Here is a 21252-nt window from a genome sequence, read left to right on the forward strand (position 1 = left end):
TCACCTCTCAGGTCTTCCTCATATGCAGAATGTTCCTCATGTGCAAACTGGAGATGGTGACACCAACCTGGTCTTTCCACAGGAGTGTTAAAAGGATCAAATGAAAGAAGGGATATGGAATCATTTTGGAAACTAAATCGTTCCCCAGGTATGAGGGGAGTTACTGTTATTTTTATCTTCCCCAAGGCCCTGTTTCTGAGAAGAGTACTTTGTGATAGGCTGCCCTCCTGGCACTGGCCTCAGGTGGTACTGTTGTTCCCTAGGCATCTCCACTCTTCCTTGGAAACCCACCATGAGTCTGTCTGCCAGGTCATTGTATAAATCTCTTTACAGCCTGATGGTCTTCATTCGGCTGGCCCTAGAATTATTTGTCTTAAAGAATTTGGATGTTGAGTCTGTTTCCTCTCTTACTGCATTAACCAGGATGATTAGGCATGAGCTTGTTAGTTGGCCTCTTGTGGATGTGCCTCACCTGCCTTAGTCATGCTCAGACTGAGACAACAAGCCCTCCTTGAAGAGTAAGTGCCAGCCATACACATTGAGGGGCGATGGGGAGAGCTTTGCCATAGGCTGTCTGCAGAGGGAATAGGAAAAGACAGGGCAAGTCACTTCCTCTCTCTTTTCACCCCTCCCCTCTGAACTAAAGATGGTGATGACGCCTCCTTCAAGGGCTATTTTAAAGGTCAAATGAGTTGACAATGGTGGGGGTTCTTTATAGAATATTGTTCATATATCAGGTCACCTTTTTACCACTGCCACCCTGGTAGTTCATGCCACAGTGGTCACTCGCCTGGCTTATCATAATGGCCTCCTTTTTTTTTTTTTTTTTTTTTTTTTTTAATAGTGTCTCTCACTGTGTCACCCAGGCTGGAGTACAGTGGCTCAATCATGGCTCACTGCAACCTCAACCTCCTGGGCTCAAGCGATCTTCCTCTCAAGCTGCCTTCCAAGTAGTTGGGACTGTAGGCATGCACCACCACACCCAGCTAATTTTTTGCAGAGACAGAGTTTCACCATGTTGCCCAGGCTGGTCTCAAATTCCTGGGCTCAAGCAGTCTGCCTGCCTCAGCCTCCCAGAGTGCTGGGATTATAGGCATGAGCCACTGTGCCTGGCCTAATAGCCTCCGTCTTTTTTTTTTTTTTTTTTTGAGACAGAGTCTCACTCTGTTGCCCAGGCTGGAATGCAGTGGCGCAATCTCGGCTCACTGCAACTTCCGCCTCTTGGGTTCAAGCAATTCTCCTGCCTCAGCCTCCCGAGTAGCTGGGATTACAGGTGCCTGCCACTATGCCCTGCTAATTTTTTGTATTTTTAGTAGAGACGGGGTTTCACCATGTTGGCCAGGCTGGCCTCGAACTCCTGACCTCGTGATTTGCCCACCTCGGCCTCCCAAAGTGCTGCGATTACAGGCATGATCCTCCACGCCTGGCCAGTAGCCTTCTTCTTAACTGGTCTCTCCATGTCCCCCTGAAGTCTGTTACCAACATAGACAATGAGAGTGATCCTTCTTATTGCAAGTTGGTTCATGTAACTCCTGTGCTCAAAACCTACCTATTTCACTCAGAAAAGCAAGTGGTTTTCCATGGTGTACAGGGTCCTCTGTTATCTTCACTACCACTTCCCTCCTCTTCCTCAACACACACATCCATGCCTCTCAGTGTTATTTCACACCACTTTCTCCCTCATTCGCTTTGTTCTGACACACTGGCCTTCCTGCTAAATCCTACATGTGCTATTTGCTCTTCTGCCTCAAGGTCTTTGCTCAAATTTCATCATTTCGGAGACGTCTCTCCTAATCACCATATAAATTAGCAATTTCCTACCACCTGCCCTCATGGAGTTTATATTCTAATGGGAGTAGGCTGACAGACAAGCATATAAATATATAATAGTATTAAATATGTGGGTCGTCTTAGTCCATTTGGGCTGCTCTAACAAAGTACCATGAACTGGGTGGCTTATAAACAATAATTTATTTCTCACAGTCCTGGAGACTGGGAAGTCCAAGATCAAGGCAGCAGCAGATTTGGTGTCTGATGAGGACCCACTTCCTGGTTCATAGACAGCCATCTTCTCTCACTGTAACCTTGCACAGCCAAAGGGGCAAGGGAGCTCTCTGCACCATGTTTGATGAGAGTACTAATCTCATTCATGAGGGCTCTGCCCAGAGGTCCCACCTCATAATATATATTATCATGTGGGTGGGGAGGGGTAAGATTTCAACATGGGAATGTTGAGGGGATACATATTCAGTCAGTAGCATGTGTGTATTTATATATACTATCATATATATGTGTGTATAATATCATGTATGTATGTATATATGGTATCTAGCCTCTGATTAGAGGAATTATCTAAGATGGTCCAAGAAAGACACATTCTTGCATATACACTCTCTCCCCATATCTTCTCTCTGTTCTCCAAAGCCTCTCTGCACTTGGTTTCTCTCTCAGCATCACAGTAGACTTTTAAGACAGGGAGAAGTGACTGGCTCACAGAGCCCCCTCCAACTTTCCATCTATTAACACCTCCAAAAAGCCACTGGGATTTCTGTGACTCTAAGCAGCCCCTGCTGGCTCTAGCATACCTCTCCCCAGTGCCGAACTATAAGCTTGAAAAGACAATATGCTAGAATCTCTGCTCCAAAAGGAGCTGGGCTAGGCCAGGCCAGACAAAGTGTACTTTGACTTTTTAGGCCCGGGACCCAGAATGAAGGCAAATGGGAGGAGATTCTTAGCCTTTGCAGGAGAGAGTTAAATATTAGGCCCTTCTACTTTAACAGGTGTGTGTGTGTGGTGGTTGGGGGCGGGGTGGTTGTTTGTTTATTGTTTGTTTTTGAGACAGGGTCTTACTCTGTTACCCAGGCTGGAGTGCAGTGGTATGATCATAGCTCACTGTTAACCTTGAATTCCTGGACTAAAGCCATCCTCACACCTCAGCTTCCTGAATAGCTGGGACTATTGGTGCATACCACCACACCCAGCTGATTTTTTTACTTGTTTTGTAGAGACAGGGTCTCGAAATGTTGCCCAGGCTGGTCTCAAACTCCTGGCCTCAAGCGATCCTCCTGCCTTGGCCGCCCAAAGTGCTGGGATTACAGCGTGAACCACTGCACTCAGTGTACAGGTGTGTGTTAGCTCTGCCACTTGGTAGTTTGCAACAAGGCATCTCTGGATGCTGTAGATACAGACGTGAGCAAGGGAAGGACCCTGCCTCAATAGAGACATAGTCTGGTTGGAGAGAAAGAAAAATATACAAGTAACTATTATCTGTGATCATTATTTATCTAACAGATGTGTTCGAACATCTACTGTGGCAGACCAGGCACTCTTTTATGTGTCAGCAACATAGCAAGGAACAAGAGAGAGCTTATATTGTATAGGGAGGAGACAGATAAGAAACATAAAATAAATGAGTCCATGAAATTATTTTAGGTAACGATATGTACTGTGCGGGGGTGGGGGGAAACTAGGGTAATTGGATTGTAAAGAACTGTGTGGGGAATTGAGTATTTTTACTATGAGATCAGGGAAGGCCTCTCTGTGGAATCAATATTTGAGGTAAGAACCAAATGTTGAGAAGGAGTCAGGCATGAAAAGATTTGGGAAAAGAACATTCCAGACACAGGAAATTGCATGTCAGAGGATAAATGCTTGACTTGTTCAAGAAGCAGAAAGAAGGCTAGTGTGTTTGAAGCACGGCAAGTAAGGGGTAAGTTGCGGGCAGGGGTTGCAGAGTGAAATGAGGCCGAAGGTAGGAAGGCTCAGCTGATGGAGTACCTCATAGATGCTGGCAAGCACAGGAAGGAGTTCAGATTTCATTTCATATGCAAAGGGAGGCCACTGCATTGAGTTTTTAGAAGGGGTTGACATGGTTCAATTACTGCTCTTTTGTTTTTTGTTTTTGTTTTTTTTTGAGACAGGGTCTCGCTCTGTCACCCATGCTGGACTGCAATGGCGCGATCACAGCTCACTGCAGCCTGGAACTCCTGGGATCAAATGATCTCCTGCCTCAGGCTTCTGAGTAGCTAGGACTACAAGCATGTGCCACCATACCAGCTAATTTTAAAAAATTTTTTATAGAGATGGGGTTCTTGCTTTGTTGCCCAAGCTGGTCTTGAACTCCTGGGCTCAAGCAGTCCTCCCGTGTCAGTATCCCAAAGTGCTGGGATTATAGGCATGAGCCATGATGCCCAGCCTAATTATTGCTTTTTAAAGGTTCCTTTACTGCTTCATGGAGAATAGAGATTACTAGCGTGGTGTGATGGGGGAAAATGGGTACAGAATGATCTGTAACCAAGAATATACTAAATCCTTTGTGAGACCATTTATTTCAGTATTAGACCAGAAAAGTTTCATAAAGGAACTGATCCTTGAAGCCGAGACCTGCTTAGCTAAGTTGGAGTTTGCCCAAAGAAAATTAAAAATTGAAGGGAGAGACGGGGACAGATTCCAAGCAGAGAGAATAAAACCTGTAAAAGATCTCTGACAGATGATAGTCAAAATACAGAGATCCCAAATCCCACAGGGGAAACAGGAGGCTTTTTATCTGAGTCAAAATTGAGATGAAAGCTCCAAGCAAAACACTAAATTAACATTGAGATTCCTGGCAGCCAAAGCAAAAACTTCTGTGGCCGGGCACGGTGGTTCACACCTGTAATCCCAGCACTTTGAGAGGCCGAGGCAGGCAGATCACTTGAGGTCAGGAATTCAAGACCAGCCGGGCCAACATGGTGAAACCCCATCTCTACTAATAATATAAAAATTACTGCATGCCTGTAATCCCAACTACTCAGGAGGCTGAGGCAGGACAATTGCTTGAACCTGGGAGGTAGAAGTTGCAGTGAGCTGAGATGGCGCCACTGCACTCCAGCCCCTGGGTGACAGAGCGAGACTCCATCTCAAAGAAACAAAAAAACCAGCTTCTGCCTTAGTGTATCAGGCTGTAATGAGGTCACCTATTCTCCAGGCCTTGGAAAAGAATCCAGGGTATTTTTTGCCCACGTGCCAAGGATTTGTCTCTAATCTTACCAGGCTACGAGTCTCTCTAGAAATGGTCCCCCAGAGCCAAGGCAAAAACAGCCCCACTCACCAGGCCCCCCAGGCACCCAAATAGTCCCCTTACCATGTTGGTACCACTGTCTCAGGTTTGGGCTGAATCATAGCCTCAATGCAAAATTTCTACTGGCCATTTCCAAAAATCAGATCTACCCTTAAAAAACAAAGATTTGGCTTTCCCTTTGTGAGGAAATGCTTCCCTCCCCCAGCTATCTCCAGTTCCTCAGCTCATGGTCTAGCACTACTGTGAGCATCACCTGGAAGACCACTGAGATGTGCCAAGGAGAGTGGTGGGGATTTACAAACCAGTCCCCGCCCTTTATGGTAGGTGCCCTCCTGTCCTGCAGGGTCGGACCGATACCTGGAGAGCCGGGATGCCTCTCGACTGAGTGGCCGGGACCCCTCCTCATGGACGGTCGAGGACGTGATGCAGTTTGTCCGGGAAGCTGATCCTCAGCTTGGACCCCATGCTGACCTGTTTCGCAAACACGTAGGTGCCACTGCCTGACCTCTCAGTAGGAACATGTGTGGAGAGCCTCACCTGGTGGGGACAATAGGAGATGTTTGGGGAGGAGGGATGCTTAGAGACAAAGGTTGAGGAGAACAGGTAGGCTTCAGCATCACAGCAGGTTAACTGGACTCCATGTGGCGGGCACTTCCCAGGATGGCCTATAATCAGAACCTGGGGTGGTCAGACCAACCAGGACTCTGATGGTGCCTCCCTTCCACTTCTGCCCACCTCCCCACCCCCCAGGAGATCGATGGCAAGGCCCTGCTGCTGCTGCGCAGTGACATGATGATGAAGTACATGGGCCTGAAGCTGGGGCCTGCGCTCAAGCTCTCCTACCACATTGACCGGCTGAAGCAGGGCAAGTTCTGAACCAGGAGAGGCAGCCTAGACAACCAAGTGGCAGCAGGTGGGGGCATTCTTCTAGGAATAAGGGGCATCAGCCCACCCCAGGCACCTCAGTGGGGTTCCGGGCCACCTCAGGACTCCAAGAGGCTGTGTGGAGCCACCACTCCTAGCCACAGCTGCCATGATAAGTCCTTCCATGAAGGACTGAGGAGGGAGAGTGGGGGTCCAGGGCTGGTGCTGCTCTTCCCGCAGCTCTGCCGGGGATCTAAGGTCCCTCTATTTATTTCTCAAGCCTGGCTGGCCTCTCACCAGGAGTTTAGGCTGAATGCCTTCCAAGTGATGGAGGAAAAGGTCAACTCTGTCCTGGTCTTGCTGTGGCACCCCATCGCCCCACAGCTCCTACCTTCTCACCAGATTCCCCTGAATCCAAACTCGTGGTGCAAACCTCTGCCTTTTTTACAAAAAGATCTTATTGTTAATTTATTGTTTCTGACACTTGGGCAAACCCTGTAGTTAATACTCCTCCCACACTAGACACTGGGTTTCAGGAGGAGGGAGACTGCCCTGCCTTGGTCCCAGAGAGGCCCTCTCCAGATAGGCGTGGCCCCTCTTCAGAGGATACTACCCTAGGGCACTTTCTCTTTGAGGTGGAGAGACCCATAAAGCCTTGACCACATCACTCCATATGGGGAGGAGAAGGATCCCTGTCACCTTCTCCTCTCTTCACGGGGCCGTTTTGCAGCCCTAGGCCTCATCTGTGGGAAGGGAGTCCCTGGCTCATACTGCCCCCACCACAGCTCCTTGCCCTGGCCAGAACTGCTGTCGAAGAAGATCAGGCCGGAAGGCCAAGAAGGCGCCAAGGGGGATGGAAGGGCGGGTTTTCCAGGCTGGAGTCGGTTCCACCCACTCTCCTGTCCATATGCTTCCTTGTAAGCAAGTCAGCAGCACAGCTACTCACGCTGCCATCTGGACTTATTTTATGTCAATCTGTTTATAAATAAAAACCAATATAGATACCAGTGTCTTTTTAATCAGTTAACAGCCAAATCACTATGCATTCATTGGACCAGTCATTCCCCTTCTCTTGGTCTTAGTTTTCTCATACATAAAACGAGGCCGAGCACGCTGGCTCATGCCTGTAATCCCAGCACTTTGGGAGGCCAAGGTGGGAGGATCTCTTGAGCTCAGGAGTTTGAGACCAGCCTGGGCAACATGGTGAAACCCCAGCTCTACAAAAAAAATACAAAAATTAGCCTGCTGTGGTGGCGCACACCTGTAGTCCCAGCTGCTTGGGGAGCCGAGGTGAGGGGATGGCTTGAGCCTAGGAGATTGAGGCTGCAGTGAGCCGTGTTCGCACCACTGTACTCCAGCCTAGGTGACAATTTGAGACCCTGTCTCAAATAAAAAAAAATGGAGAGCTTGGAAAAAATGATTCCTAAGCGTCCTTCTAATTCCAGCAGTCCCTAAAGAACAGGTGGTCTTCCGAATGCCCACCAGAGCCCCAGCATCACATAGGCCCCTTGGAATGTGAGTATGTGAATCCAGTCTCCACCCTCAAAGGGCTTTGCTCTGGTGCAGCTAGACAGTAGTAAGCACAGCAGCTATGCAAAGCCAGAGCAGGAGGGAGCAATCTTAGGTCAGCAACTCCTAGGAGCCTCAGTGGCTGGGCATATCCTCACCCATATAGGGTGGGGAAAGATGCAGGCCAGCCCAGCCAGGTCAGGCCTGCACTGTACCCCTTGTGCTGACCAGGGGCCAGCCACACAACTCCAGGGCCACACGTTGTGTTTATAATTGGAGTATAGGGTTTGCAGGAGGAAGAGAAGGCATAGGGGAGCAGCAGGTCAGTGCAGTATAACCTGATAATAACAACCACCAACACTTTTATATCACTGTGTGCCACACGAGCTGCTTACATGAATTAGAACTATCTCACTTAACTATTCACAACAAACCCATTTTATGGATAAGGAAACTTAAGCTCAGGTCACACAGGCAGGAAGTGCCAAAGTAGGCATTTGACTGCAAGGCTGAGGTTCTAGCCAGCCCACCTATGTGCCAGGAAGCTTTGGGTGGGTCATTTCCTTTCTTTGGGCCCATCTGGCTATGGGGTATTTGCATGAGGAGACTTGTGAAGGCCCTTCCAGCTTTCACCAGTGACAAGTTCCAATATCATAACTTACTTACAATATATTTTCTACTTGGCCACTATAAGGTTCTAACCATGGTCACTGTGAAATAGTCAGGGTCAAGGCTGCCAAACAAGTTGACAAGGCCCTCATTTTCTACCAACTCCTTGACACTGGGATTTTTTTTTTTTTTTTTTTTTTTTTTTTTGACAGCGTCTCTGTCGCCCAGGCTGGAGTGCAGTGGCATGATCTCGGCTCCCTGCAACCTCCGCCTCCCGAGTTCAAGTGATTCTCATGCCTCAGCCTCCCAAGTAGCTGCGACTACAGGCACACACCACCATTCCTGGCTAATTTTTGTAGTTTTAGTAGAGTTTCACCATGTTGGCCAGGCTAGTCTCGAACTCCTGACCTCAAGTGATCCGCCTGCCTTGGCCTCACAAAGTGCTGGGATTACAGGCCTGAGCCACCGCACCCGGCCAACACTGGGATCTTGTAGACTGTGCTGTTCATTCAGGGTATTCCCAATGAGCACCTTGCTGAACCTTAAGAACAAACTTCTAGATGTGACCCTCAAGACACAGAGACTAAAGGTGACACTGGCATATGTAGGCAGGCCAGACATGCTGCAAAGCTGGGCACCCACCCCACCTTACCCTCTTCGCCAAGAGTATGTAACCTCCTACTGAGCATTGTTGTGAGAACTCATTGTGCTGAGTTGTTTTTGTATACTATCCCATTGAAACCTCACAACAGTCCTATAGTATAACTACTGTTTCCCTATCTTACAGGTGCTTAGAGAGGTTAATTCCATAGCTGTTAAGGGGTACATGTCCTACTGCCTGCAACTCCCTCCCGTGGGCCTTTGTCTCAGATCCAGCTACCATTCAGACTCAAGACCCCTGCAGGCTACACTGGGCATGTCATTAACTTTGAAGGCTGTCAGACAGGAAATGGCCTGGCTGCAGAGCAGCGGGAAGCAGCCCTCTTCAGGGGAGGAGGGCAGTCCTCACAGAGCCTCCGGTCATCAGGAGTTATTCTCCTTGGTTGCCCAGGTGACAGCTCAGGTACAAGGGAATGAGACACATCAGGGAGAAGGGGTTGGTTCACTGTGGCTTAGAGGCATCATTCCCCAAAGGAGCTCATATCTTTTTGAACAACTCAATAGGCATAGCTTTCAGGGACCCCATAAGCCACATACCCAATTGAGTCATTCCACATAGGACGCCCAACCTTATGGCTTTTTAACAAGTGTTTATAGTTCACACAGAAAACTCCAAGTGCAGATAATTTACAATTAGGAATCATGTTTACCATAAGTAATGTTGCACTGAAACAGCTAACATACTTTTATCTGGTTTCCAGACAAAAAGAACTAGAAAGGTAACCAAATGTCAAGTTCTGCAGGAAGGGAGAGGATTATTCACGTTGCCATAACCTCTGGGGTCAAAATTAAATGTTTAAGAAGAAAGAAAAAAAACCCTCAACTTTGGAAATTGTTTCAAAAGCCAAAAGCCTTCTAATAGTGACCCAGAATCATTAAAAGCACTTGAACTGGCCTCAAACCCAGTGCACACATGCTGCAGTGTTGGAGAGGCCACTCCATGAACCCCAGCAGTCCAGTAGCCCACCAGGTGGAAAGGCACAGGTGACAGAGGTCTCATGGCATCAGCTTCATGTGCTCACCCTCAATGCTGGGACAAGGAGATGACACTGACTTTGTGCTGAGCTCAGGAGGGAAACACCAAACACTTTGGGAGGTAACAGAGATCTAGGCCCCACCTAAGGCTGAATCCACGGGAGAGTGGGGCATTTTTCTGGAACACTCTGCCCTCCCCAGCCGTGGCTCCACCCTGCCTGCTGGCCGTGGACTGCATTGTCCAGACACTCTTTGTGGGGGTCTTATGGGACTCCTTAAGATCGATCCCTGAGGTGTAGCAATGGTGGGCCAAATGGACACTGTTCCTGCCCTCACACTGGTGCCACACTCCCTCGTTGGGAAGAGCCTGAAGGTGAATCACCCCTCCTTCTTTACCACCAAAACAAAAAGTGTGGGAAACCTTGAGAAGAGGGTCCCGACACTTCTTCCCTCAGCACAGCTTTTTGCAGCCTCTTTACCTAAGTACCCTGAGTCACTGGACATGGTCTTGCCACCACATTCCATCAGGGCAGCGCCACAGCTTCCAGCCTCCAGCCCAGAGGCAGTCACAGCCGAGCATCAGAAATGTGGCTCTGTGCCTACAGTGCCAAAGCCACTGCAGGTGCTCACAGAGGCTGGCAGCCCACAGTACCCAGGGCACAGACACTAGGCTGGAGCCACTCAAGTCAAAGATTCTCTGCAGTAACTGGGGCTGGGCCCTGTCCGAAGCCAGGTGGGGATCTACAGGCTGGAGGCAGCACACTAGGGGAGGGCTTGAGACCGAGGGAGGCTGGAGTGATGTGGGTCCCAGGACCTGGAAAGCTGTGTTTGTAACTCTCCTCCCCAGAGTTCGCTCTTCTTGATCATCCTTGTTTTCTCCTGCACCTGGCTGGGCTCATTCCTCTTCCCTATCCCTCTGCCCCTTGACTGGCCTACCTGGGCAAACAGCACAGATTGTGAAGTGGGAGCTGTGGGGAAGAGGGGATGGCATCCCCGCTGTGGGTTCAGGGATTGTGGCCATGTGGGCCACCCAGTGGACACTGTCCAGATAACATGAAAAGAGGCCGTCCGCAGCGGCTCAGCTCTCTGCCCCTCATCTTTGGGCCCCACCTCACATTCATAAAGAGGCTTAAATTCTAGGGTTTTCTCCTCCAGTTCAAGATGAGGTTTGCCAGTGAGGTCACAGACATCCAGCAAGAGGGTTAACGGGGCTGCTTATCCCCCCACTCGGAACCCACCACTCCAAGCTGCCTGCAGAGCACCTATACTTTCTAATACTATTACCTAATACTAGAGAGCCAGAGACACTGTAAGTAACCTTGTTATCTTATATTTATGTATTTAAAAGATGGTTCATAAATGTATTTAGTGCTTACCATGAAAGACAATTTTTACCCCCATCTCCAAAAAGAAGTAGAACTGATATTCAGCTCACAAGAAGGCTGTTAAAGGCACCAGAGAAATACATGATGCAGTGGCTTAAAGAGACTGCCAGGAAGAGTGGAGAAAGTTGCTGCACTCAAGTCAATTTGGGAAATTTCATGCAGAACAGCCACCCAACTCATTTGTTCAAGGCCTCTAGGTAAGTAGGGAGAACGCCTCTGGTCATGTTCAGGTGTTTGGTCTGTCAAGGTGCCTCTCCTGGACAGCTATTTCTGCACAGTTCAACACGACTTGAGTTGGCCACCTCAAAACAGTTATAGCCTCAGTTGCTGTGAGGGCACCTCATGGATGACAGAGGCAAGAAAGGCTTGAGGGAGAGGGGTTGAGGCAGGGGGAGCTTGGAGCCGTCATTCTCTAACCCTAAGAGCTGTGGACACAGAGCCTAGCCCAACCTGGCTGCTGCCCGGGCGGGCAAGGAGAGGGCACCGAACGCACTCTCCCCAGAGCCTCGCACTGCCACCAGTTGAGGCCTGCGCCCCTCTCTTCCCCGCACACCATAGCCTCTTTAGCTCTACCCAAACTACTGCCTCACCCCCTAGGAAACAAACATTTGGTAACATCTTCAGAAAGGCTGCTTTCAAGGAAGGCAGCTTCTCTACGCTGTCAAACAGCTTCCTTAGTTGAAGCATCTAACTGTGGCACCATCCTTACTGCCCCCAATTGGGGCTTCCAGAAGCAGTGTGGGCAAGTGCTGCCAGCCTTCTGCAGAATGATGAGCACTGGTCAGTCCTGTGCTGATCAAGACTGTGTGTCACCCATGTCTTGGTTTCTCAAACAGCAGGTAACAACCTCATCTTCCCAAAGAGATAGCTATGCCTGACCTATTTTTCAGGGCTCTTCTGGACAGCAGCCTCTGTCTCCAGCACAGAGAAGGGCCTGGAGTCAGAGGGAGCCCTGGAGCCCACCATGTGCCTCCTGCTCCATCTTGGGAGCAGCTGGGCCCTGTCAGTACTCAGTAGAGCCTGGGATTGGTGACTAAAAAGGGAGGTAGAGGCTTTAGGCAGCAGCGCTGAAAGAGGTGGCAACAGGTGACCTGCATGGGAACTGGGGCCTGAAGAGACATCGCTGAGGGGGAAGTGTCTTCAGCTCTCAAATTCTGGAAGCTGTCAGGGGAAGGGAGTCCCACAGCCAAGCTGCATGGTGGGTGGGCTGCTGGGTCTGCTTCCAGTGTGTGGTGGGACCCACAGGGAACTGAGTTTTCCTGTTTGATTTCCCACACCCGGCCTGCCTGTGGCTGGCCAAGAAGGCATTGTTGAACCTCATGAGATCACAGAGGTAGCTGTGCAGGCCCCACCCACTTCCTATAACCCTGGTTCTGGCCGTCCCTGTGCCAAGCCTCCAAGTGCCCTGAGAGCTACCGGCCAGGGGTCGGGGGTTATGGGAGCTCAGGGCAGGCATGTCCCATGCTCCCGCGGGAGCCACCAAGACATGAAGGTCATAGGCCTCTCCTCTCCTCCTCTTCCTGTTTGACCTGAATGCCCCCAGGCCAAGTGCCTCAAGAATTCCATCTGAGAAGATGCAGGCTGGGTGTGTGGGGAGCAGTAGAGGGGCCGGTGTGTGCTCATATGTGCACAGCTCAGGACAGAGGCTCCCTGGACTTGGGGCGGGGGGCACTAGGGCCCCAACGCTAACCCTCGTTCTGCCCTGTTGACCTCTGCTCTCTGGACCAAAAATGGAGGACTCAGTCTAGACTAGTTCTTAGGGTCTAGGAGCCCCCTTAAGTTACATGTTTATATGCAAAGGCCATTTTTCTGAGAGGCCATAGCTTTCATCAGTGTGCCAAAAAGCGTGAGATCCTCTGCTCTAAAAGCCTCTGCCCCAGCGCTGCCTAGTTTCAGAGTCCCCGATGGCCTCACATGGGGAGCAGGCAGAGAAGCTGCAATGGGGCCACCAGCCAGTCCTCAGAGTCCTGGGTTAAGGCCTCTTCTCCAGGAGGCCCTGTTTAAAGGTTTTCTCTGTTGCCTGGAGGCAGGAGTGACCTTCTGGTAGGCAGGAAACCCTGAGGGTACCAAGGAGGCCCCTAGCCTGTGGGTTGGGGAGGGAAGACAGGACCCCTGGGGCCACTGAAATGGTGGAGCTCTGAGACCTGAGTTCTGGTCCCTTCTGCCACTCTTTGGGCAGATCCCCTGTCTTCCCACAGGCCCTGTGTCTTGCTCAGTCCACCTGACTCTGCTTTCTCATCCTAGGCCTCAGGTGGGTGGCAGGCCCTTTCCTGCTTGCCCTCTGCCCTCCCTCTCTCTGGCCCTGCCCAGTCTCTGCCAATCTGTGTGCCTCCCAGGAGCCGGGACACTCCCTGAGTCCTCTGGGAGCCCTTAAGCCACACTGAGAACACAGACCCTGGGAGAAGCAGCCAGCAGTGAGGAATCCTGGAACCCCTTCCCAGGGAGAGCCTTCCCATGATGCCCATGAAGAGATCAGTGCAAACACAGGTGTCAGAGCCCTTCATGGAGTCCTGGGGTGAGGAGTCCCTGCCGGAGCTACCCGCAGAGCAGTCCCAGACGGAGTACTCTGACCTCGAGGAGGCTCCCTCGGCGCACACTCTCTATGTGGGCCATCTGAACCCCCAGTTCTCGGTGCCGGTGCTTGCCTGCCTGCTGCGAGACACCCTGGAGCGGCTGGAGATGCCGGTGGCGCGGGAGCACATTGAAGTGGTGAGGCGGCCGCGGAAGGCCTATGCACTGGTGCAGGTGACTGTCCGCAGGGACACCCTGGCCTCCCTCCCCTGGCGCCTGCAGACGGCCCTGGAGGAGCACCTAATCCTCAAGGAGCTGGCAGCCCGTGGGAAGGAGCTGCTGTTGAGTGAGGCCCAAGGGCCCTTCAGCCACAGAGAGGTAAGTGGGACTTTTCCCAAGCAAGCTCCAAAGCCTCACCCCAAGGGAGAGCCTCTGAGTGGGAGTGGCCTGCAGAGTGGGGACGGAGGGGTGTCTCTGGGGAAGCAGGAACAAATCTGCAAACTTGGGGGCTGCTACTCAAATGACCATGGCTTGTGGCTGGTACTGCCAGCTTTCTCTGGGAAAAACAGAGTTTGCCTCAAGCCCGATGCTCGCGTGAAGAAAGGCCACGAGGGGACCTCCTCTCCTTAGGTCCTTTTACATTCCAGCCTCTGGGCCTGGGAGACCCTAGAAGACACAGGGGCCCTGATTTTCTCCTCGGCCCAACTCATTTGTTCAATTGACAAACATGAACACCCCACCCGCTCTGTGCCAAGAGTAAGGCAGGGATGAGAGGCCCAGCCAGGCCCCCAAGAAGCCCTGCATCTGTGGCCAGAGCTGGACAGCCACCCACAGAGCTGCAAGGTGGCTGCGCTCAGAGCTGTGAGAGGACACAGGAAGGTTTGCCCTGCTCTCTGGGGACAGATTCACAGGGGAAGTGAAATCCAGGCCGGGACTTAGGGAGTTGGACAGGCACTTGCAAGGAAGGACATTCCAGGCAAGGGACACAATATGCAGAGGAACCTGGGGGCTTAGAGGGAGTGTCATGTCTGCAGAAGGGCAAACCATTTGGTGTCCCTGGAGCTCCCACTAAAGGCTGCAGGGGGTGCTAAGGAAGGAAGTTGGGCCAGAAGGTAGGGTAGGGGCCAGGTCACCAAGGCTATCATCCAAGGCAAGGCTGAACCACTGGCTTTATTGGGTGGGACATGGGACGTTAGGATAGGTCACTCCATGAGACAGGTCATTTTGGTTTCTTTTGGTGTGAAAATGATGGTGTTTAAACTGTTGCAGAACTAAAAGGCTCTGTGGCTTACATTTCAACTCAATTTCACATTTGTATGAAGTTTATCCCGTTTCTAAGACTGATAAATTCATCTTCTCTGGGGAGCTGCAGGACTGGTAGGGAGGTGCCTCGGTCTCCTCACCCCAACCCACGCTCATGAAAGGATTGTGAGGAGTAACAATCTGCCTTGAAGTTAGCGTCACTAAGGAGGGTTGGCCAGGCGCGGTGGCTCACGCTTGTAATCCCAGGACTTTGGGAGGCCGAGGCGGGCGGATCACGAGGTCAGGAGATCGAGACCACAGTGAAACCCCGTCTCTACTAAAAATACAAAAAAATTAGCCAGGTGTGGTGGCGGGCACCTGTAGTCCCAGCTACTCTGGAGGCTGAGGCAGGAGAATGGCTTGAACCAGGAGGCGGAGCTTGCAGTAAGCCGAGATCACACCACTGCACTCCAGCCTGGGTGACAGAGCGAGACTCTGTCTCAAAAAAAAAAAGGAGGGTTGACAGGAAAAGGTGAGCCTGGAAGCAGGGAGGTCAGGGAGGGGCTGGCTGGGGAGGCCCAGACTAGGAAGTGGCCCCGAGGAGGCTCACACCGAGCCCTCGAGCACAGCCCAAACCATGAAAGGAGATTCAGGAGACGCAGAAGAAACTGGGGATTAGGGCGGACTTGTCAATAGCCCAGAAAGTAGTGGGCAAAGGTTTGAGATCAGGAAGTGGGTAGGGTACCTGGGAGTCCCTCTCCATTCAGGGTGCTGCAGCTCTGTCACAGGGTGCTGAGATACCTGCTAGAATGATCTGGTTCTGGGCCTCAGGGGCCTGTCTGCAACCCAAGTAAGAAAAAATGGGCCCACACGTGTCCCAGCACCCAGCCCTGGGAAGCAGAAATCTCTTCTTCCCCACCAGGCATCCCACAGCTCACCTGGGAAGGGCCCAGCTTGGCAGGGAAAGGAGCGCTGACTGGAACCCTCGATTCAGCAGGGTTTCCTGCCTCGGCTGCAGGAGGCGGGGCAGAACTGGGCCCCTCGGCCTGGTGAGGGGCATCAGGATGTCCGTAAGAGTCAGGCTGCAGCAGGGGCCTGACTGGGGGTTCTTGCAGTCCTTCTCAAGGTCAGGGCTCCCATTTTCTGGCTGGACCCATACACTCATTCTTGACTCCCACCCTAGGAGGAGGAGGAGGAGGACAGTGGCCTGAGCCCCGGCCCCAGCCCAGGCTCTGGTGTCCCGCTGCCCATCTGGCCTACACACACGCTGCCTGATAGGCCCCAGGCCCGGCAGCTGCAGAGCTGCCAGGGCCGGCCCAGCGGCGTGTGCTCCGACAGTGCCATTGTGCACCAGCAGATCGTGGGCACGGACCAGCTCTTCCAGGGTGCCTTCCTGGGCAGCGAGACCCGCAATATGGAGTTCAAGCGGGGTAGCGGCGAGTACCTCAGCCTGGCCTTCAAGCACCACGTGCGGCGCTACGTGTGCGCCTTCCTCAACAGCGAAGGCGGCAGCCTGCTCGTGGGAGTAGAGGACAGCGGCCTGGTGCAGGGCATCCGCTGCAGCCACCGTGACGAGGACCGCGCACGCCTGCTGGTGGACTCCATCCTGCAGGGCTTCAAGCCTCAGATCTTTCCCGATGCCTACACTCTCACCTTCATCCCTGTGATCAGTACCTCGGAGACCAGTGTCCCCCTCAAGGTGAGCCTGCAGGACAGGAGGGCCTCTGGGCCTGTCATCTGTCATCACTCAATAAGACGATGGCCTGCACTCCTGCCAGGCAGTGCTGGGGCAGGGACGGGACTGGGGGCCACAGGAGAAGAGGCTGGGGATGGCCCCTGTGCCAGCCCTGCTGGCCTGCCCTGTGGAATCAGCGAGCAATGCTGAGCAGCCTGGCAGGATGGGGGCTGCCGACCGTGAGGGGTGGCGCCTCCAGAGCTGCTGTTGCCCCTACCAAGGTGATCCGCCTGACCGTGCACACCCCCAAGGCCCAGAGCCAGCCGCAACTCTACCAGACAGACCAGGGGGAGGTGTTTCTGCGGCGCGACGGGAGCATCCAGGGCCCACTGTCCGCCAGCGCCATCCAGGAGTGGTGCAGGCAGGTACGGAAGCTGAGGCCAGTGGGTGGGGTGGGGCGGAGCTGAACCCAGGCCCCTTCAGCCACCCACTGAGCAGCCCAGGGCAAGCCACCATGGTTCCCTGGCTCCTGCATCACCCCGTTTAACCCAAGGGGTTGGAATACAATCACACCACATCCCATGCTCCACGGGTAGGTGGCTGGTGGGAAGAAAGAGGCCCAAGCCCTCTCCTTTTAAAAATCTATGCAGTGGCCGGGCACGGTGGCTCATGCCTATAATCCCAGCACTTTAGGAGGATGAGGCGAACAGATCACAAGGTCAGGAGTTCGAGACCAGCCTGGCCAATATGATGAACCCTTGTCTCTACTAAAAATACAAAAATTAGCCGGGCATGGTGGCGGGCGCCTGTAGTTCCAAATACTCGAGAGGCTGAGGCAGGAGAATCGATCGAATCTGGGAGGCAGAGATTGCAGTGAGCCGAGATCGCACCACTGCACTCCAGCCTGGGTGACAGAGCCAGACTCCATCTCAAAAAAAAAAAAAAAAAAATTCTATGCAGTATCCCCCTTTCAGGGGTGCCTGAAACCCCTCACCCTCTACTTGGGCAGTTAACGCACTCAATCTTGAGTGAGTGAGGGAGCAGGGAGGTTGAAATGTTGAGATGTCACCAGAAAACCCCAAGGACTATACACTGCATTTTAGGGGAGGCCCTAAAGCAGCAGAGGGGGCAGGACACAGTCCCAAGGAAGAGCTTTTTCAAGAGGGAAACAAGGGAGAATGGAGGACAAGGGACCAACAGTGAGGAGGGACATGGCCTGCCCAACATGGAGGAGGCTCCCTTCCATGGTTGGCAGCCGGCAGCCTCCCTCAGGCTGACATGGTTGAAGGTGTTAGCAGGCCGAGGGGCCTGACTTTTCCCCTAGCTGAGAAAGCTCCCAGGCTCCCGGGCTTTGCCTTCCTCCCTCAGTTCGGCCCCAGGTGGAGGACGGACAGGCCCGAGACCAGGCGGGCTTGGCCACATGCTTTTCCCGTGTCCCCTCAGAGGTGGCTGGTGGAGCTGGGCAAGCTGGAAGAGAGGGTGAAGGCGCTGACGATGGAGAAGGAGCAGCTCCAGCAGCAGCTGCAGCAGCACGGGCCTGTGTCCTGCACCTGCTGTGTCCTGTGAGGGCCCTGGGGAGCAGGCAGGATGGCATGGCGCTCTCCATCTGAGACCCAGGGATTTCCTGTTTGAGTGTAAGGCCGACCAGTAAAGCCCATGCGGGCCGCTGAGAGGCGGACAGGGACTCCTTCAACATGGCACATGAGCAGGCGCCCATGTGGCTTCAACCCTGACAGACCCATCTGTGTAGCCAAGAAACTGCTCTCAGCCCTGTCCCCAAATGACCTTACTTTTAGAAATAATGTGTAAAACCCTGCCCAGAGCTCCCCTAGGGCTGAGCTATAAGGGATTGTCCTTCTCCCTAAAATGCTCATTTGGCCCAGGCTGAGGTCTGTGACTCCAGTTGGCTAGACAGTGTCAGAAAAGAATCTGTCATCTCAGGAAAGCCCCTCACAGATGGCGAGGCATATTTGGTGACTGTCGTTACAGGGCAAGAGGCCACCCTGCAGCCCCTACCCCTGATTTGCTGGAACTTGTGACTGTCAAAGCTCCATTAATAAATTACATGCACCTGGGACAAGAATGGTTCTTTCTAGGACACTGGGTCAGCCGGTCACATGCTGCACGGTCATGAGTCCCCAGGCCCAGCCCACCTCTGTCCAGGAGGCAGAGGACAGACCTGCAAGGGCAGGGAGCCCAGCCCCTCAGACTCCAGTCCAGCTCTGTCTCAGCTCTGTCTTAAAGACCAGGGGCCGTGGGGCAAAGTGCTGTGCCTCTGTGCTTCAGTTTCTTCATCTATAAGACAGTGACAATGGCCAGGGGCATCTTGTCACCATCGGGCCAGTGCCCTGTGTCTACGCCAGCTGTGGCACAGAGCAGCACCTCACACTAAGGGTCTCAGTTCCTTTCCAAGACTCCTCTGGTCCAGTAAGACCGTTAGCTTAAAACAAAAAAAACCAGACTCCTCCAGCTGCTTCCTGCCTCTAGCCATTTCTCCTGCTGTCTCCACCAGCCGAGCCAGAGGCTGTAAAGCCAGAGTCTGATCACACTCATGCCGCACCTGCGCCCATAGCCCTCCAAATTCTTCAAGAGCAAAGCCCAAACCTGATGGCCTACATGTTTCTCCACCACCTAGCCCACCCAACCTCAATGTCTTCCGCCCCTTGTGCAAGCCACTTCAGCCACGCCGGCCAACTTGTTTCATTTGCACTCCTGCCTCGGGGCCTCTGCGCTAGAAAGCAGCCTATTTCCTTTCCTCTCCACCTTCAAGTCCATGCTTAATTTCCCACCCACCCTATTTTAAAGACACCACCTCCCAGCACTGCCACTCCCCTGCTCACTTCCACCCTTGGTCTCCATCTATGAACTGCCACACTCTGTAGCTTATATTTGGTGCTTCCCCCACTGAATACCTGCTCTGGGGGACAGGAGTTTGGGTATGGCTGGCATATGGTAGACACCCAATAAATACCTGCTGGTGAGACAATTAAGGATACTCCTAAATTTGGGGTCTGAGCCACCAGAAAATCACCAAACCTTGTTGAACAGGGTATTTCACAGGACTGGTGTTCCATATGATACACTTCAGTTGATCCCCTAAAACTTGAAGCCCCTGGCCACATCCACAGCAGACACAGATGAGAACTTTGGAACCCCCAGCCCCTCCACTCACCAGCCAGGTGACATCTCCTGGGTGATCACAACTGCTCTGAGACCTGGTTTTCCCACTTAGCAAAGAGCACACAACCCCTGCCTCGGCTGCCATTCATGCTGGTTCTGGGGACCAATGTGATCACGGACACCTATATGGTGGCAGGTTACCAAACTCCTGCTGCTCACCTCCCGAGCTGCCCCAAGGTCACCAAGACTGTTTGAAAACTATACAAATGTGTTACTCAAGAAGGAGGAGTGGCATTTCTGAGCACCTTCCACGGTCCAGGTACCATGCTAAATGCTAGTCCAGGCACCACAATCCTCGGAAATGTTTTCAGGGGGAAAACAGCAGATTTCTACAAAGGAACGGTGAAGTCAGGCTTCAGCCCAGCTGCTCCAGACTGCTAAGAACTGCCCAGATCCTCTGGACTGAAGGGAAGTTCCCTGGACTGAAGGAAGTTACTGAAGGGAAGTTACACATAGCTGTGCCTATTGTTAGGTCACATTAAGAAAGGAATGAGGAATGTGACCAGCTTTCCTCCCCACGAGGGAGAAGCCTCCGGGGACGGGTCAGTAAACACTGGGCACAGGTTGCCCTCCTGTAAATCCAGCTTCAGCCCTATCCTGTCTGCCACAGCCAACGTGGCGGGGCTGCTCGGGCTTTGCAAGCCCTGGAGAGCCATCTGGGATCTCTTTTTTCAGAAACCTTACATATGTGGCCAGCACTTGACAACTGATCAGCCAAAGTGATCTTAAACGTAGGGGCAGCAACTTAAATTACTGGGAGGCTTTTTCACACCACTCGCACACCCAGCCATTGTGGGGAGCCATGATGTCAACAACGGGCGTGTCAGACCCTCAGTTTGGGGAATGTTTGAAAAAAAACGGGCCAGACGTGGTGGCTCACGCCTGTAATCCCAGCACTTTGGGAGGCTGAGATGAGCAGATCATGACCAGCCTGGCCAACATAGTGAAACCCCATCTCTACTAAAAATACAAAAAAATTAGACGGGCGGGGTGGCAGGCACCTGTAATCCCAGCTACTTGGGAAGCTGAGGCAAGTAGAATCACTTGAACCTGGGAGGTGGAGGCAACAGTGAGCCAAGATCACACCACTGCACTCCAGCCCAGGCAACAGTGTGAGACTCCATCTCAAAAAAAAAAAAAAAAAAAAAAAAAAAGACTATTGAGCAGGTGCAATGGCTCATGCCTATAATCCCTGCACTATGGGAGGATCGCCTGAGGCCAGGCGTTCAAGACCAGCCTGGCCAACACAGCGAGACCCTCTCTATTAAAAAAAAAAAAATTTTTTTTAATTAGCTGGGCGTGGTGATGTGAACCTGTAGTCCCAGCTACTTGGAAGGCTGAGGCGGAAGGATCTTATGAGCCCAGGAGGTCTGCAGCAAGCCGTGCTTATGCCACTGCACTCCAGCCTGGGCAACAGAGTGAGACCCTGACTCAAAAAAATAAATAAATAAATAAATAAAATTTAAAATGAAGACAATCTCCTGGTACCACCAGGTGGGAGAAGAGGTTAGAATCATGCTCAATCAGCCACGTTCAAAGTACCATAACAAGCAGTTCTGCTGGTGAAGACAGTCTGGCCCGCT

At 52.3% G+C, this 21252-nt stretch overlaps 2 protein-coding genes across 33 annotated transcripts in view; both read left to right on the forward strand.

Annotated features, from left to right (window-relative positions):
- SCMH1 (Scm polycomb group protein homolog 1) overlaps positions 1–6927 on the forward strand; it is a 242035-nt gene extending 235108 nt beyond the window's left edge. For 15 of the 23 annotated variants that reach the window (XM_063665596.1, XM_054492597.1, XM_054492603.2 and 12 more), the window contains 3 exons: positions 83–148; positions 5403–5545; positions 5810–6927. In XM_063665596.1, the coding sequence (XP_063521666.1) occupies positions 83–148; positions 5403–5545; positions 5810–5935 (335 nt within the window). In that variant the 3' untranslated portion in view covers positions 5936–6927. Of the gene's footprint in view, positions 1–82; positions 149–5383; positions 5546–5809 lie in introns of those variants that run through there. The other 8 variants (XM_063665586.1, XM_063665564.1, XM_063665556.1 and 5 more) reach the window with 4 other exon arrangements.
- A 1313-nt stretch (positions 6928–8240) lies between these two features.
- On the forward strand, positions 8241–18591 carry SLFNL1 (schlafen like 1). Of its 10 annotated transcripts, XM_054492682.2 has the most exons (6): positions 8241–10985; positions 11088–11258; positions 13306–13950; positions 15998–16513; positions 16771–16914; positions 17933–18588. In XM_054492682.2, exons 3-6 carry the CDS (start codon positions 13516–13518, stop codon positions 18053–18055), a joined length of 1218 nt encoding a protein of 405 aa, XP_054348657.1. In that variant the 5' UTR covers positions 8241–10985; positions 11088–11258; positions 13306–13515; the 3' UTR covers positions 18056–18588. The 10 variants fall into 10 exon arrangements, with proteins under 10 accessions (XP_054348657.1, XP_054348664.1, XP_054348709.1 ...); XM_054492689.2 differs by lacking the exons at positions 8241–10985; positions 11088–11258 and adding an exon at positions 12427–12646 and having other exon boundaries at positions 17933–18591; XM_054492734.2 differs by lacking the exons at positions 8241–10985; positions 11088–11258 and adding an exon at positions 12427–12646 and having other exon boundaries at positions 18479–18579.
- The last annotated feature ends 2661 nt before the right edge of the window (positions 18592–21252 follow it).

Source organism: Pongo pygmaeus, chromosome 1 (genome assembly GCF_028885625.2).
Source record: "Pongo pygmaeus isolate AG05252 chromosome 1, NHGRI_mPonPyg2-v2.0_pri, whole genome shotgun sequence".
Classification (NCBI taxonomy): Eukaryota; Metazoa; Chordata; class Mammalia; order Primates; family Hominidae; genus Pongo; species Pongo pygmaeus.

Excerpts from the sequence above, each read along its gene's own strand:
- SLFNL1 (XM_054492682.2), top strand. The coding sequence starts at position 13,516 with ATGATGCCCATGAAGAGATCAGTGCAAACACAGGTGTCAGAGCCCTTC. Across the intron at positions 16,514-16,770 it reads AGACCAGTGTCCCCCTCAAG|GTGATCCGCCTGACCGTGCA; the intron begins GTGAGCCTGCAG and ends GCCCCTACCAAG. Across the intron at positions 16,915-17,932 it reads TCCAGGAGTGGTGCAGGCAG|AGGTGGCTGGTGGAGCTGGG; the intron begins GTACGGAAGCTG and ends GTGTCCCCTCAG.